The sequence below is a fragment of the Mustela nivalis genome (genome assembly GCF_964662115.1).
Source record: "Mustela nivalis genome assembly, chromosome: X".
Classification (NCBI taxonomy): Eukaryota; Metazoa; Chordata; class Mammalia; order Carnivora; family Mustelidae; genus Mustela; species Mustela nivalis.
This window is the reverse complement of record NC_139040.1, coordinates 35837034-35854659: the sequence shown is the minus strand read 5'-3', so window position 1 is coordinate 35854659 and position 17626 is coordinate 35837034. Positions and strand designations below refer to the sequence as shown.

Sequence of the window (17626 nt, the reverse complement as noted above, 5' to 3'; positions counted from 1 at the left end):
AAAGCCTTCGTTGAATTTCATATTCAAATTCATTGTCCGTCTCTAGCTGGGGTTATAGTTAGAGAATTAAAGATTATTTAGAATTTTAAGTGCATCAAAACAAGAGTGTTCTGGTTTATATTCTCCTTTCCTTCAATCCCCTGTTTGTTGATAGACTGTTCAGAAACTGTATTTTGAATAATAAACCAACCCCTAGTATTTCTGTGCCATTAGGATACATTTTTAAACAAAGCATTACTTTTTTTTTTTTTTAATCTATATCAAGAGTGCTTCAGATGAAGTGGGAAGAGTAGGAAATGAAAGCAAGTGGGTCTTGGTAGCGTTTGTTTTACTTTGCATATCTGAAGGATCACTGCTCTGGGAAATCAATTCTTTATTGTCTCTTTACTAAAGCTTGAGGAGGGAGGGTGAATAGGATCTAATGGCCAGATTTTGTTTTGGAACCATTGTGTTCCCTTCCCTCATGAATCCTGCTTTGTTCATTTTGTTTAAATGTCTACTAAGAAGAAAGGCAACAGGTTCTGTTGCCAGTGTGCTGTTAAAAGTGTTTTTAAAACATTTTTCAAAATGTTTACCATCACATTTTTTAGAAATGAAAAACCTTAAAAAGAGGTCCTGTAGGGTTGAGTTCTTTACCCCAATTGGTCCCATGTTATTTTGGTACTAAAAATAAGTGAAATAAATGATTTAATGTTAGGGTATTTTAAGAGAGTTTATTTGACGGAGAGAGACACAGTGAGGGAGGGAACACAAGCAGGGGGAGTGGGAGAGAGAGAATCAGGCTTCCTGCTGAGCAGGGAGCACAGGTGGGGCTCAACCCTACTGGGATCATGACCTGAGCCAAAGGAAGCTAGGCGCCCCTGTGTGCGAAGTTTTTTTTAATACTGATTGCCTTTTACCAGTTTCCCACAAGTCTTTACATACATGTGATTGTCATTTTTATTTTTTCCAGTTTTGGATAAAATTGATAATAACTGTAAAAGTTTAATGTATATGACATATTATTGAATACATGTATATATTGCAAAATGATTACCACAGTTAATATCTATCACCACACATCGTTATAAATCTTGTAGCCTTTAAAAATCTAGGTCTGTATTTCATTTCTAAGGTAAGATTTACTCATCTTTATGTGCCAGGATAATAAGTTAATCCCCCTAGATACTGTTTTTATGCTTAATGTTGATCACAAATTTGACCATCTAAAGGGAGGGCAAATATGTTACCTACCATTGAATCATAGTTCCTTAGACCTGAAAGAGCTTAAAAATGCAGCATATCTCCTTTCATAGATGAGGAAACAGACTCAGAAAGTAGAATAATCAAGTTCATAATATTCTTTTCATGGTACCATGTTGCCTCTCAAACTAATAACTCCTGTCCTGTCCTATATACATTGACAACTAAACCTATGTCACAGATACTGTATGCTTTAAAAAAAATTTTGAGACATATACCTCATTTCTCATTTAATTAGTTAAAGCATGGAGTGTTAACTCAGAACTTAAACCAATAGTATTCATGTGTTGTACTCCAGAGAATTTTTCTATGTGATCAGTGAAGAAATGAGACAATTCTAGCAATTAAAACAAGTCACATTTGCAGGTTAAATTTTAATATAAAATGTAGTAATCAAATTAAAGCATTTTGATTTCATAGTAAGTCAAATGTTAATTAATTTTATTTTCTTCAATCTTTTTTTTTTAACTGGTACCCAGAGTACAGTGCCTAAAAGTTTTTAAGGCGATTATTTTTCTTTCTATCATTTTCAGAAGTGCAAGAAGCCTTATCACGGTTGGGGAAAGCTCCTCTGCAGAGCTATATTTGAACTTTGGCTTGATTTCCAGAATTTAGGTGAAATTGTTCTAGTTCTTACCCTTTTTTTAAACCAATGAATTTCTTAGTGAATTGTTTTGTCAGCCCCTAAAAGCAATCAATATGTACACTTTTGTACTATACACTTAACATTTGGTATCTTACCTAATTATTCCAGCAGCCTTAGGTATAGATGATGAAAAAGTTAGTACAGCATCATTTTTCAAACTGAAACAATTGAGAAGGAAAAGCTATTGTGCATTAGCAGCTTATTAACTTGAAAGCTCAGAGTTACCTGCTTAACTTTGAATCTGGCTTTTCCCAAATCAGAAAGATTTGGAAAGTCTTTGTAAAAAGACTCCCCCCCCCCCATGAAAAGGCCAGTTCAAAGTTAAGCAGGTGATTTTAGGGTTCCTTAGAGCCTTTAATATTGCTAATGGGCATTGTGAACCTCAAAGATTGGATTATAGTGTGCAGTATTTGCTGAAATTTTCATCTCAGAACTCTTTTTAGAGACACTTATTAATAACTTGTGAAACAACATCATTCGAGGATGCTAGTTCCCAAAGCGTGGTCCAGCAGCATCAGCATCATCAGAGAACTTGTTAGAAATACACAGTCTGAGGACACACCCCAGACCTGCTGAATCAGAATCTCTGGGCATAGGGTAATTTGTTTTATGGAGCCCTTTCACTGTTCTAGAGGTTTACAGGATTAATTTGCTTTAGAAGAATAGTAAGCCAATTGGGATTTCAAGTGCAATAGATACTTCGAAGGACAGTATTAAATAATATGAAATAGCTATTATACACAGGATGAAGTCTACTATTGTCCTGCAGGTCTTTTTTGAAAAGTCTATTGTACTGATTTGGGGAATATAACTTGCACTTAACACCTGAGCCTTTGTTCATCTTTTCTTTTTTGGTATGTGATTCTTCTTTGTAATAATTGTGTAAGAATCAGACAATATATAGTTCTTGTACTATTATTGATAGGATGTGAAAACTTGGACACATTTCATAGTCATTTGAAACTTGTTTCTTCATTTGTAAAATAGATCCCTTGTAGCTCTAATCTAAAATTCTGTCATTTTCCCAGTTTATTATGCTATTGTTTCTTCACTTAATATTTTTTAAAAAAATTATTTAAGATAATAAACATAAATAGTATAAAATATTAACTAGTTCTACAGTGTGTATAACAGTTCTGTGTCCCACTTCTTCCCATCTCTAATAAGCTTTCTGTGGTTTGCCATAATACATTTTAAGTTTTGTAAGTGAATATGTTCAAACTTGTTTTCATTTATTTAATTTAAATAGCATCTTTAGATGTGCTAGTATGGAGGAGGACACTTTATATTCCTCTTTCACAGTAGGGATTCTGTGGATGATTTTATTTATTTTTAATGGATGATTTTAAATAGAGAAAATTATTTTAGTTCTTGTGAGATTTGTTTATAGTGTTGACATGATTACTTAAGTACAATATTCACATCTGATTCCTATAGTCAGTGTTTGTTGATTACATTCCTTTTTTTACTTACATCATTTTTATTTTATTTTTTAAAATTTTTTTAGATTTTATTTATTTGACAGAGGGAGAGATCACAAGTAGAGACAGGCAGAGAGAGAGAGGGAAGCAGGCTCTTTGCTGAGCAGAGAGCCCTGGGGTTGGATCTCAGGACCCTGAGAGCATGACCTGAGCCGAAGGCAGAGACTTAACCCGCTGAGCCACCTATTTACATCATTTTTTTTTTTAGATTTTTTATTTTTTATTTTTATTTTATTTATTTGACAGAGATCACAAGTAGGCAGAGAGGCAGGCAGAGAGAGAGAGAGGAGGAAGCAGGCTCCCTGCTGAGCAGATGCGGGACTAGATCCCAGGACCCTGAGATGATGACCTGAGCCAAGGCAGCGGCTTAACCCACTGAGCCACCCAGGCGCTTTAGTTTGGTCGATTTTCTAGAAAAATACTCCCAAACTCTCCAAAAGAGGTATACATCTTTTCTAGTATGTTTAAATAAGGTATCTGTAACTTTAATTATAATTTATTTTTGAAATGTCTGGAGTTGTCCTATCCTTTTAGGTAATCTGGTCATTCATTCTGTAGTCCTGCCAAATGTCTGCCCTCCTGGGATTTCCCCTTCACCCTGACCCTAGAAGTTCCTTTTGCTTCTCTCTTGCATTGAATCTCTGTTTCTAGGACTCTCTGCCCCCCCTTTTGTGGTTTAACCACTTTATTTTGGTTTCAAATACCCTTCATAGCTTTCTGAGAAAGGATGGTAATTTAATCTTTCATGTTTGATAGCTTGATATGGAGTTCAAGGTTGGAAATAGTTTTCCTCACATAATGAACTTTTTTCCTAGCTTTTAGTTCTTTCATTGAGAAGTTTATTGTTATCATATGTGTGATCTTTTGTATATGACCCAGTTTTCATCTCTGAAAGTTTTAGAATCTTGATCCCTGATTTCAGAAATGGTATGTGCATTGCTGATCATCTTTTTTGCTTTTATTGTTCTGGTACTTCATGGACCCTTTCAAGCTAAATATAGATACTCCAATTCTGCAGTGCTAGAATTTTCTTTTTTTTTTTCTTTTTTAAAGATTTTATTTATTTGTTGCAGTTAGAGAGCGCACATGTGAGAGAGCGAGTATGGGCAGGGGTGAGGGGCAGAGGGAGAAAGGCTCCCAGCTGAGCAGGGAGCCCAATGCGTGGCTCCATCCCAGGACCCATGGGATCAAGCGAAGGCAGCTGCTTAACCAGTTGAGCCATGCATGCACCCCTAGAATTTTCAGCATTATCATTATCATTTCTTCCCCTCCACTTGATCTTTTTGGGGGCCTCTTGTGTTAGATGTTGGCCATCCAGTAGTGATCCTCTGATTTTCTTTCTTTTTTCTCTTCAATCTTGTCCATTCTGTGAGTTCCTCAACTCTAAATTCTTTCTGCTGCTTTTTCTTTGATTTTTCAATTTAAATACAGCAAAATGAGTGTTTTTCTTGTATAGTACTATAAAACTTGACAAACGTATAATTGTGTAACCACTTCCACAATGAAGATAAAAATTACATCACCCCCATACATCCCCTTTCTTCCAACTCTTTGTAGTCAACTTTTTCCTACAATCCTAGAGCCACTGGTAGCAACTAATCTGTTTTACTCTTCTTCCAATTTATCATAAATGTAGTCATATAGTATGTAGCCTTTTGAATCTTCACTGAATACAATTTCTTTGAGATTCATGTATGTTCTTTCATGTATTTATATCTCATTTTTTATTACTGAGGTGTATTCTGTTGTATGGATGTGCCAGTTCATTTACCAATTGAAGGATGTTTGAATTGTTTCCAGTTCGGGGTGTCATGAATATGAATAAAGGTGCTATAAACGTTCATGCACAGGTTTTTGTGTGAGCTGAAGTTTTCATTTCTTTTGGGTAGATAACTAGAAGTGGGATTGCTGGGTTATGTGGCAACTCTGTTTATAGACACCACTAAACAAATTTTTTTGGAGTGGCTGTACTATTTTATTCATACAAGCAACATGTGAGAGTTCCAGTTGCTCCAAGTCCTTGGCAACACTTGTTTTTACAAGTTTTTTTTTTTAAACGTAGTCATTCTAAGATGTATATTATGGTATCTCATTAAAGATACACAGATGGCCATTAGATACAGGAAAGGTTTTCAGCATTGTTAGTAAGAAAATGCAAAACAAAACCACAATGAGGTACCATTTGATACCCACTATGATGGCTATAGTCAAGAGATGGTCAGTAATTATGGATAGGATATAGCAAAATGGGAACCCTCATATACTACTGATGAGATTGTAAAATGGTGCAGCTATTGTGGAAGATAGTCTTGTCAGTTGCTCAAATAGTTAAACATAGATCCAGCAACTCCATTCCTAGGTATTATCCAAAAGAATAGAAAGACAAAAAAGAATTTTTGTCCAAACAAAAATTTGCACATGAATGTTTATAACAGCATCAGTCATAAAAAGCCAAAAAGTGGGAAGGACTTAAATGTCTACTAATTGATGAATGGGTAAATAAAATATAGTTTAATTGTTGGATTGAATTATTGATACATGCTACAACAACATGGGTGAACCTTTTTAAATTCTGTTTTCAGTGCAAAAAGGTGGCTTTATTTAAGTACAGGGAGAGGACCCATTGGCAGAAAGAGCTGCCCATGGGTGAACTTTTAAAGCCTGCTAAATGAAAGAAGCTAGCTACACAGGACCATATATTGTATGCTTGCATTTATTGAAATGTCTAGAATAGGCAAGTATAGAGAGACAACATTGTTGGTTACCTGGAGTTGATGGGCATGGGGGATTAGAGATTGGTGGTTATGGGGTTTGGTTTCATTTGAATGTAATAATATTCTGAAATTGATTTCCAATGGGTACCAGCTCTGTAAATGTACTAAAAATTATTGAAATGTATCACTTTGAATTGTATGGTATATGAACTTAACAAGCTGTTAAAAATCACCACTTTTAAGTGCTTAATAATTTTTTTAAAGATTTTATTTATTTATTTGACAGAGATCACAAGTAGGCAGAGAGAAGGAAGCAGGCTCCCTGCTGAGCAGAGAGCTGGATGCGGGGCTTGATCACAGGACCATGGGATCATGACCTGAGCCAAAGGCAGAGGCTTTAACCCACTGAGCCACCCAGGTGCCCTGAGTGCTTAATAATTTTTAGTGAATATATAGAAACGTGCAAACATCACAGTTTTAGAACATTTTTTATCACCAAAAATGATACTTTGTGCTTGTTTGCAGTTAATATGTATTCATACCCCAACCCCAGGCAGCTGTTTATCTGCTTTCTATCTCTGTAGATTTGCCTTTTTGGTATATTTCATTTAAATGGACTCTTACATCTTTTTGAATCAAACTCCTTTTTGACCTAGCTGCTTTTACTTAGGTTTCAGTTTCTCTACATCCTTGTTGACACTTGATACTGTCTGTATTTATTATAGCCATTCTAGTTGGTATGTATTGATATTTCACCTTTCTAATGACTAGTGAAGTTGAACATTTTTTTAGTTGATTAGCCATTCCTATATCTTTGGTAAAATGTGTAGTCAAATCATTTAGGCATTTTTAGTTGTGTTTTTTAAAATTATTTTTTAATTTTTTATACAAAGCTTTTAATCAGGCCTGGTTGGCTCAGTCAGTTAAGCAGCTGCCTCCATCTGAGGTCATGATCCCAGGGACCTGGGATCAAGTCCCATATCTGTCTCCCTGGTCAGCAGGGAGTCTACTTCTTCCTCCCCCACCATGCTCTGTCTCTCAAATAAATCTTTAAGAAGAACTTTTTAGTCAGATGTGGGCTATATTAATATTTCCTTCCAGTTTATGGCTTGCATTTTCATTTTCTAACGGTGCCATTTGCAGAGTGAAAGTTGTTGTTTTTTAAATAAAGTCCAATTACCCATTTTCTTTTTATTATATCATTTCTAAGAACTCTTTGCCTAACTCAAGATCTTGAAGATTTTTCTCCTATGCATTCTTCCAGAGTTTTGAAATTTTGGTCTACATTTAGGCCTTTGATCCATTTTAATTCTAGTAGTATAAGATGTGAAGTATAGGGTAAAGGTAATTTTTTATGTGTGAGTGCGATTGTACAGCACCATTTGATGAAAATACTGTCTTTTCTCTGTTGTACTGCTCTTGAACCTTTGTCAATAATCCATTAACCATATTTGTGTTGGTTTTTCTGTGTCTATTTTCTCTGTTTTTCTGTCTTCTGTTTCTTTCCTCTTTTTGTTTCTGACTTTTGTTTCCTGTTCTTTCTTGTATTACTTTTCTCATTCTTTTTTCCTCTCCCAGTTTTCCCTTTTATTTCCTTCATCAAAATGAAGTATGTGGATTAGTATTAATTTAAGTTTTATGTAGCTTATTTTTAGTTTCAGTAGCAATAAATATGAAGAATCGGCATTTCTTATCTCAAAAAAACTGCCCAAAATGAGTTAACCTTTTCATTATAACCTTTAATTTTTCTCAGTGAATTTGTGGCCTTAGAAAAAGATGGTGATCCCTTTTCCCAAACCATGTTTCAGGACTTTTTCAAAAGGCCTAATTTCCCTGGTGTTCTGGTTTCTTTTTAAGAAAAGGTAATTTCAAATTAATATGCTAAAGGAAGTCAAGATTTTCTTTTATTTTTTACCGTGCTTTTATTTCATTCCTAAATTATTAGATTATTGATCCATTTCTTATAGGCAGGGCAGTCATGATATCTACTGGATTCACAGATAAAAGAAAAACAGTTTTCAAAGCAGGTTAATTTTGCATCTTCTCCAAAGCCATCTTTTGATCTGTTTCAACACTTAAGTAAGAAAGGAACTTGCTTGTGGCATTTAAATAAGAAGGAGACCGTTGACAGTGGCATCAAGTAATGCAAGTGATCAGATCAGTCCTGTTATTGAACCTTAAAAATACAGCTGTATTTTCTTTGGCTTTCTTAGAATCCAGAGTAGTTTTTCCAGAAAATTGTCCTAATACATGGAAATATCATGTTCAACACCTCTAATGCTGTGCCACAGCATTTTAAATGCAGTCTGTTAGAAAGTTTGTGGGTAAGACATTTTCTTTCATGCTGCTTCAGTTTAAACTTCAATTTTTTCCAGTTTTTAAGAAACACTTCTTGCATTTTCTCTTTTTGTTAATGCTATACAATAATTTGGGGATATTAGTTAAGAACTGTATCTGTTTCCTAGTATAGTTAATGCATTTAGTTTCTGTGATCGTAGCAGAGGGTTATTATTATCTAGGAGAACCAAATGAAATTACTTAAAACCCTGTACTTGAAAACCGGAAAACTGTTTTGGCACTTTATTTTAAACTGTGATCTTTGTCCCTATAGATCAAGGATGCCCTTGGCCCTGGACTTTTTTAGTTTTTGGAGATGTTAATACAGAAGTTTACTAGTTAATTAGGTTTATAACTTTTTTTCTCTCATCTCCATTGAGGGGAGCAGGGAACTTGGGCAGAGACTGTATTTGAAAATTTGCAGCAGAAATTTTAAAGCAATATAATGTGGGCCAGGCTGTATCATATACACCTGAGTCTTGTTGCAGTTCTGTTGGAGCCTCCTGCAGCAGTTGCCCTGAGTTAAGCTGCAAGATCGGCTTCTTTTTGGTTCCAAAGCTCAGCTGCTTGTGCATATTTCTCTCACCCTTGGGCTGATTGCGTTAATCCCATCCTTCCCCAGCAAGGTAGCTCCCCAAGTGCCTTCTCCCATGTCTTCTCAAGTCCAGTTCTCTATTCCTAGGAGCATCGGCTCTTCCTCTTCTTTTCACAGGATCCCGACTTGTCCTGGGCAAGCCAGCCCTTTGCTTCTGCTCCTGAGAAGTGCCAAGATTCTGCAGCGCTGACTCCAACTGCCTTCTCATCCCTAGACTTTGGGCTGCTTTCCGGATACCTGCATAAGCAAGCCCTTGTCACTGCTACCCATTTCTACCTGCATCCTGCTTTTTCTTTCTTGCCACGTTTGTGTTCCTTTCTCCCCCTCCCCACCTCCACCTCTGCCAAAATGCATAAAGGATGGAAAAAGTACTGCGGCCAGAAGTCTCTGAATGAGGCATCAATGGATGAATATTTAGGCAGCTTAGGGCTGTTTCGAAAGCTGACTGCCAAGGATGCCTCTTGCCTCTTTCGGGCTATTTCGGAGCAGGTAAAAGGAAAACAAATATATCTTCCCTATACTGAGTTTTCAGGGTTTGACATGTGGCATGGTACTGGAGCTAGAAGACCTGTAGTACACGGAAAGAAAAAAAAATGCCTTTTCTCTTTCCTAGTAAAGACATCCAGGCCTGTCTGCCACTTAGTAGCTTGGTGTATGCCTTTGTTGATGAGTCCAAATATATTGCTTTGCCTTGGCTGTCTTTCTCTATTTTCTAAATGCCAGTTTAGAATGTAAGAATGGAATTATAGAAAACTGAAATGAATCTTGATCCTTTAGAAGCAACCCCTACTTTTCTAAATTTAGTGCCTAAGGAAAAATTTATAGGTTATACCCATAAGAACTAGAAGAAAGGGTGGGGGTGGTAAGACATCCATTCTCTCCCAACCCCACCAAAGGTGGCAAAAAGATTTTAGAAATGTTAGGACTTAATTTGTTAATTTCCTACATATGTTTTGAATAAGGGGGACTTAGTGCCCGGTCATCATTTTAATTTAAAAGCTATTTCCAATGACTGCTGACAGCTGGTCTTTCTCTTCTTTTTAGTTGTTTTGCAGCCAGGTCCATCATTTGGAAATCAGGAAGGCTTGTGTCTCGTATATGAGAGAAAACCAACATACTTTTGAGTCTGTAAGTAGAATACATAACCTAAGGTAGAGATGTTAGTAGAGTGTGTAGCAAATGGGAAGTGAATTTTGAGCCATCTACATAATGAAAATTATGTCATGCTATCTCCTCTCAGTGGCAAATATTTAATTTTCAGCTGCCTTCCCCCTAGCTAGCATGCTTCTGGACTACCTCCAGAATTAGACTGTTCTGTACTCTGATCATAAAGTTAAAAAACAATTCATCTATGTCCTTCCCACTCTCTACTCCCACTCTCTATTCCCCATATACCCTCCATAATCTTGCAAGCCCTAAAAAGTTACATTTTGACTACTGTTCTGTATTATCCATACCACTGTTTTCTGGAACAAGTAATCATAGTTCACAGAAAGTTTGGCTATGTTAATGTTTTTAAATGTGTATTCCCAAGTATGTATAAATGGGAAAACCCCTCTGTACTCTTAATTCTGTACACAGTAATCATCACTCAATATGAAGAATCTTATAAAACCCAATTATAAGGAAACAAATTAGGTTCTAAACATTTATCTTCATGTGACAAACTGGTAATTGGTGCTCTGCCACTAATGATTGGCTTTAAAACAACTTGTAGAAGACATCTTTGAATGTTTTGAAATATTTGAATTCTTGTTAACAGAATGAGGTTTTATCAAGATCTGATTTGTAGTGTGCCCTTTTGTGTGGCTTAAAAAAAAAATTCTTAGCCCTTCCAGTACTATTTTTTTTTCTTACTATATTGTGAGTATTTGCCTGCTGTTCAAGGTTTACTCTTAATTTTCTCAACAGATTTCAGTGAATTTTAAAACTTTGCGAAGGCTTCTTGACTTTAAAGCTTATTACCTAGGAGTTAATTACAGTCTTTACTACATCTGGGGAAAGGATTATACATGAAATTACTTCAAATGCAAGACCGTGGTGTGAAACAGTGCATCTCAAGTATTTTTGTGCATACAAATCACCTGGGGACCTTGTTAAAGTGCAGATTCTGATTCAGTAGGTCTGAGCTGGGGCCCAAGATTTCTGCATTTTAACAAAGCTCCCAAGTGATGCTTGCCTTGTTCATGATCGAGTAATAGTAACCACATTTTGAGTAACAAAGATTTGTGTAAAATTTTAAAACTTAGATGGATAAATCTCAAAATAATTATGCCAAAGAAGGTAGCCCTTCCCTCAAAGTACATACTGTATTATTTCATTTTTATAAAACTCTAGAAGAATGCAAGCCGCTTTCTAGTGATAGAAAGTAGATCAGTGGTTGTGTGGGGGTCAGTCAGTGGAGTTACAAAGGGACACAAGGAAACTTAAGGGGGTGATGGATCTATTCACTGTCAAAATTGTCATGATGGTTTCTTTGGTGCATACGTATGTCGAAATGTATGTGTGCCGTTTAAATATGAGCAGCTTGCTCTATGCCAGTTATACCTCAGGCTGTTTGAAAGGCTATTAAGAAAAATTTTAAAAACTTTTATCTAGTGATATATGTACATGGAACTAGAAATATATTCTGTTACCCAGGTTTAATTTTATTTTTATTGAGGTATATTTTACACACAATAAAATTAACCATTTTAAGTTCAGCACTTTCAGTTTCAGCAATATATAGTCATGCAACTGCCACTACAATAAAGATACAGAAGATTTCTGTTACCCCAAGAAGTTCGCTTGTGCCCTGGGCTTTTCTGAAACTAATAAAATTCCCTTTAAAGTTCCTCAGTTTGGCTTTGCAAATGCATGTCTTCTATCAGATTTAAAATCCTTGAAATTATTGGGCTTGCATGATTTTTGAAAATTGTCAAGTTAAATTGGCATTTCAAAAGAAACTCAAAGGTGTTATATTTGATGAAATGCACTTGTATCTGGACAAGCCAGGACCATTTCCTAAAATAGTTTTACAGTCCAGCCTTTCTCCACTCATAACTTTTATGTATGTGCAAATCTTCTTGAGGTGCTGTGCAGAATATTAATTTAATACCATAATTATTGAGCTGAATAAAAACCCATTGGAGGATAATATTGCAGAATATAATCAGATTTTTAGTAATGCTATGTATTTGGTTAAGTCAAGTTTGTTTTATTTTTGAAGTATGTGGAGGGATCTTTTGAGAAATACCTGGAACGGTTGGGAGATCCCAAGGTAAGATCAAATATGGGGGTTTAATCTTTTCAGAGTATTTGGAATAGTAAATCTAAATATTCATTCAGCGGTGTCACTTTAGCTAGACGCAACCTATATTCTTAAGTAGCCAGCTGTGTTGAATCAAATAGTTCTTGGAAAAGTTTAGAGGCTGGCAATTGATAAGTTGTTTTGTGTTGAGTATTGAGAATTGTGTGTCAACAATTTATTGTCCATGAACTGTTTGCAAACAGAACAAGCCTAAGCCTTTTCACTTTAATGGGGGAGGAGGGATAGTAATGAATGTTACAAGAGGTCATTATTTTTTTATTAAAAAGTTACCCTGATTTGTATTAATCCTTTTATGTAGAAGTAAGCTCTATAGACACATATTTAATTAAAAATAACTTATATGACTAATTCCATAGTTCTGGACTTAGCACTTACTAAGTACACTGCTAACTTCATATTCCTATCATTAATTCTGCTTTTATTGTGCCTTTTAAATCTCTTATATTAACTGTCCTTGTTACTTAATAGCTAACTGAGAAGGTCTTTAGGACTCCTTTTTTCAGAATAAGTTTATGTTAATGAATAACAATATTCCCAAACCTCACAGCAAGTTATAATGTGTTCTACAATTCTTCATCTAAAACAGTATTAAGCATCTAAAATAACAAATACTGAACTTGCAGAAACTTTTATATCATAGCTACAGAGTGTTTTTAAAACATTTATGTACTGTTTATGTTTAGGAAAGTGCTGGCCAGCTGGAAATAAGAGCTCTTTCTCTAATTTATAAGTAAGTTAAATCTTTTTTTTTTTTTTTAAGACTGAGTGTGTATGTGATTTGTGTGTAAAGTTTCTATTCAAGTCTCTCTGGAATTTGGGAAATTTGGATTTAATGTATTGATATGTAGAATGAAGAGGTCTAAGCACAGTTAATTGGTGTTAATTTTTAGGTGGAGAGCCTCTAGCATTTATGTCCATTTGAATGAAATAAAGGACTTTAAGAACTGCTGGTGTTCCTATAGGAAATCAGAATGTGTTTCTTAGAATTCTTGTGTATTTATCTTCGTGCCTCTTGCATGTGTCTTCACTGGGGCAATATAGCTTCTAAGAGGGTAGAAATTGGTTCTTCAAGACAAAAAGTTATTAGATACTGCAGTGCTTTGTGGGTGTTCAAAGGGTTACAGTACCTAAACAGATATACAGTCTATCTGTGGTATTAAAATTTCAGAAGGAAATTATGAAAAGAAGACTCTTTAAGGACATAATAATTGAACATTTTGAGAAACATTGCTCCATAACTTTGGTCTTTAAAACTGCAAAAGTTGGGGTGCCTGGTTGGCTTGGTAATTGAGTGTCTGCCTTCGGCTGAGGTCACGATCCCAGGGTCCTGGGATTGACCCCTGCATTGGGCTTCCTGCTTGGCCTGAAGCCTGCTTCTCCCTCTCACACTCCCCCCTGCTTGTGCTCCTTTTCTGTCTCTCTCTCTCTCTGTCAAATAAATAAAATCTTTAAAAAAACAGCAGAAGTGGCTATTTCTGGAAGCTGTGCAGTTTTGAAAAATAGTTTTATAATGTAGGTTAGAGGCTCATGGGAAACTTGTTCATTTGAAGAAGTTGATTTCTATACATAAGACTCCTTCACAGTTTTTAGGATGGTGAGCTGGCATATGCGGTAGAGTCCAAACCCTCTCATTATGGTACTCATTCAAGTTAGTGTTTTGCAGCCTGCTCAGTTCTCACTAAATCTATCAAGAAGTCATACAGAAAAGGTGTTGGGCAGGTAGCCAATCAGTTGCTTTTAAGTCAGGGGCCAGCTTTTATTTTTTTAAATTTGTTTTTTAAGATTTTATTTATTTATTTGACAGAGATCACAAGTAGGCAGAGAGGCAGGCAGAGAGGAAGGGAAGCAGGCCCCCTGCTGAGCAGAGAGCCTGACAGCGGGGCTCAATCCCAGAACCCTGGGATCATGACCTGAGCCTAAGGCAGAGGCTTTAACCCACTGAACCACCCAGGCGCCCCAAGGGCCAGCTTTTAAATTGGCCTTTCTGTTTATGTATTGCCCTCGAGCTAGGAATTTTTATAAAAAGTTTTAAAATTGTTAAATCAAAAGTAGAATAATGTTTCGTGGACTGTGAAAATTATATGAAACTCATTTCTATGTCCATAAGTAAATTTTTATTGGAACAGTAATGTGTACTTATTTATCATGGTCTGTGGCTGCTTTCATGCTACAAAGTCAGAGTAAACCATATGGCCTACAGAAGCTGAAATGCTTATTATCTGGTCTTAAACCAAGTAAAATTTGCCGGCCAATGCTTTAAATAAGTGGGAGCCCCCAACACTCAACTAACATGCATACATTTGGTAGTCTATCTTTTTTACTCCTCCTTTCCCCAAATTAAGGTTCATTTTTTTAAAAGATTTTATTTATTTATTTGATAGAGAGAGATCACAAGTACACAGAGAGGCAGGTAGAGAGAGAGGAAGCAAGCTCCCTGCCGAGCAGAGAGCCCGATGCGGGACTCGATCCCAAGACCCTGAGATCATGACCTGAGCCAAAGGCAGCGGCTTAACCCACTGAGCCACCCAAGCGCCCCAAGGTTCATTTTTTAAAGGATTTTATTCATTTATTTGACAGAGATCACAAGTAGGCAGAGAGGCAGTTAGAGAGTTGGGGCGGGGGGACAGGAAACAGGTTCCCTGCTGAGCAGAGAGCCCTATGCGGAGCTCAATCCCAGGACCCTGAGATCATGACCTGAGCTGAAGGCAGAGGCTTAACCCACTGAGCCACCCAGCACCCCCCATTAAGGTTCATTTTAAAAATCCATAGAAATTTAGTGGCAGTTAGTGGTCTACTTTGAATTAACATTATTTAGCCTCTTAAACATTTGATTATTTTGTATGAATAAGGTGGACACTTTAAAAGCCCAAATACTTGTTCTTACAACTATCTCTGCATATATTAAATTATCTCTATTCAACCACTTATATTCTCTTCCCGTGTAGTCGGGATTTCATTCTTTATCGCTATCCCGGAAAGCCTCCAACTTACGTCACAGATAATGGCTATGAAGACAAGGTAAGATGAGTGAATGTTTACTAAAATAAAAGAAATAGATGCTGCTGGCTTATCAAAATAGTGAGAAATGATCCTTTGTTACCAAATTAATGGGGGAAAAGCATAGTCTAAATGCCAAGCTTCTCTACCGCCAGCCTTTTCCTTTCCATTCTCTGTTAGCCATCCTCTGAACAGACCTGATCTTACCACTCCTGAAATCGGTTAACCCCCTCCAAAAAAAGCCCACCCAAACCCTAACTGGCTTCTTGTTGACTAGAAGGTAAGGTTCAAACTCAGAAGTTAGGCATTTAGTGTCCCCTAAGGGGTCCCAAACTTTCTTTTCATCTTCACTGTCCTACAACCTTGTATACCATGATTCCAGGTAGTCCAATAAGTATAACTTTTTTTAAATTTTCCTTTAAAAGTTTATAAAAAGTTATAAAAAGTATAACTTTTTTTTTCTTTTCTTTTCCTTTGTATCTCAAATGTTAATTCCTTTGAAACTTTCCTAATTTCCCTGGAGTTACTTCCTCTGTGTTCCTCTGGCATCACCCAAGTATTTACAGTATTTATCACACTGTATTTGTTTTCATGTCTGTTCTCATTATTCTGAAAGTTTTTTGAGTGTAGGACAGTGTGCTATTACTGGCTAGTAGGGTACTTGGAAAATAATAGGAGGTTGTTTTGTTTGGTGAGAATTCTTGGCAGTTATATAGATTGTTCTTCAGCATGTAAGTTTTCTTCCAAAAAGCTTTTAAGGAAAGCCTTTTATCCCAATTATTTGATTAGTGAGTATAGACTATACAGTAATTGCATTTTGCAAGTCTTGTTTCATACCGTAGACTATAATTGGGGCAACGTTTTGATGATAGTAGGACAAGACTAGACACTGGGAGAACTGTTAGGATATTAAAGTAATCTGGACAAAAGACCTGAACCAGGCAACTGGCATTAGGAATAGAGTAGAATGCAAGAGATAACTTAGAAAATAAGTATAAATTGGGGCACCTTGTTTTATTAGTGGTACTGCCGTCTAATTTGTTTGGCAACATTAAGCTCTTGTAATGTACCAGGAAGCTCACTGGGCTTTGGGGACTCCAAAATGAAAACAATATACCTGTTCTCTAAGGGCCTCACGGACTGTGAAAGCAGACATGCAAATAGTTAATTTTACAGTGAAGTGATAAGTGTTAAAATAGAAGTATGTACAAAGAGCATAGAAGAAAAAGTCCTTTGCTCTGCTTCAGAGAGTTTAGAAAGTTTCATGGTGGTAGAGGTATTTAAGTGGAATATCAAACAATGGATCCAACAAGTGTGAAGGGCAATCTATTCAGAGGACTTCTGCAAAGACATGGAAGCAGCAGACGCTTTCGGACTCCAGTAGTTGGGTGGGGGAGAGGCCAATGGTGTGAAGATAGGTTAGAGTTACATAATGAGCAGTCCATTCCAAGAATTTAGCTTTTTGGAATAGTTTTAGTTTTCTCCCCAATATTTTGTTATAAAGATTTAACAAAATACAGAAAAACTAAAAAGAATTTTATAATGAGCATTCTAATTCCCACCTTTTTAGTATCCTTATTTTTTCACCTATCTATTCATTCATCAGTCCATCTTAATTTTTGGTGTATATTGGAGTAAATTTCAGACATTCTGTACAATTGCTCCTAAACACTCATTCAAAGTTTTTAAGAAGGGTGTGACATAATCAAAATTCTTTGAAGAAGGAGGAATGGTAGCTTCTGTTATTTTAGCAATTATATACAGCATTGCCAGAGAGGAGATCTAGACATTTAGATCTTTACCAGGACTCTAAGCCTGCACTTCAGTTTTTTCCCCTGACATTTTATTCTGTGAAAATTTTCATACAGAGAAAAATTAAAAGACTTGTATAGTGAACATCCATAATCCCTATCACCTAGTTCCTACAATTATATAGCTCCATTTTTAAGTGAGTCCTGTATATTTTACAGAGATATTCTATGCGCTAACTAAGGGGAAAACCTTACGCATTGGGAACCATAAGAATACAAATTAGAGTGTTTGTAGCCATGAGAATATCACGTATAATTCTAATCTGTACATACACACAAATACAATACCAGTAGTTGGGCATTTGCATGCACAGGATAGTGTATATATGTATGATTTGCAAATGTATAAAGTTTGTTTGTTTATCTTGAAATTTAATTATGAAAAAAGCCATTTGGCAGCAGGGTACTTGTGTGACACCTTGCTTTCTCTAAAACTTGGTTACTGTATCTCAGTTCAGGCTTCTAAGGATTTATATCTGAATTATTTGAGTTT

At 36.1% G+C, this 17626-nt stretch overlaps 1 protein-coding gene across 1 annotated transcript in view; it reads left to right on the top strand.

Annotated features, from left to right (window-relative positions):
* Window positions 1-17626, top strand: part of ALG13 (ALG13 UDP-N-acetylglucosaminyltransferase subunit) — a 67056-nt gene that overhangs the window by 12574 nt on the left and 36856 nt on the right. The window contains 8 exon segments of the mRNA XM_082716413.1: window positions 9133-9158; window positions 9161-9285; window positions 9287-9331; window positions 9334-9504; window positions 10060-10143; window positions 12224-12274; window positions 13009-13055; window positions 15271-15343. Of these exon segments, the coding sequence (XP_082572539.1) occupies window positions 9133-9158; window positions 9161-9285; window positions 9287-9331; window positions 9334-9504; window positions 10060-10143; window positions 12224-12274; window positions 13009-13055; window positions 15271-15343 (622 nt within the window).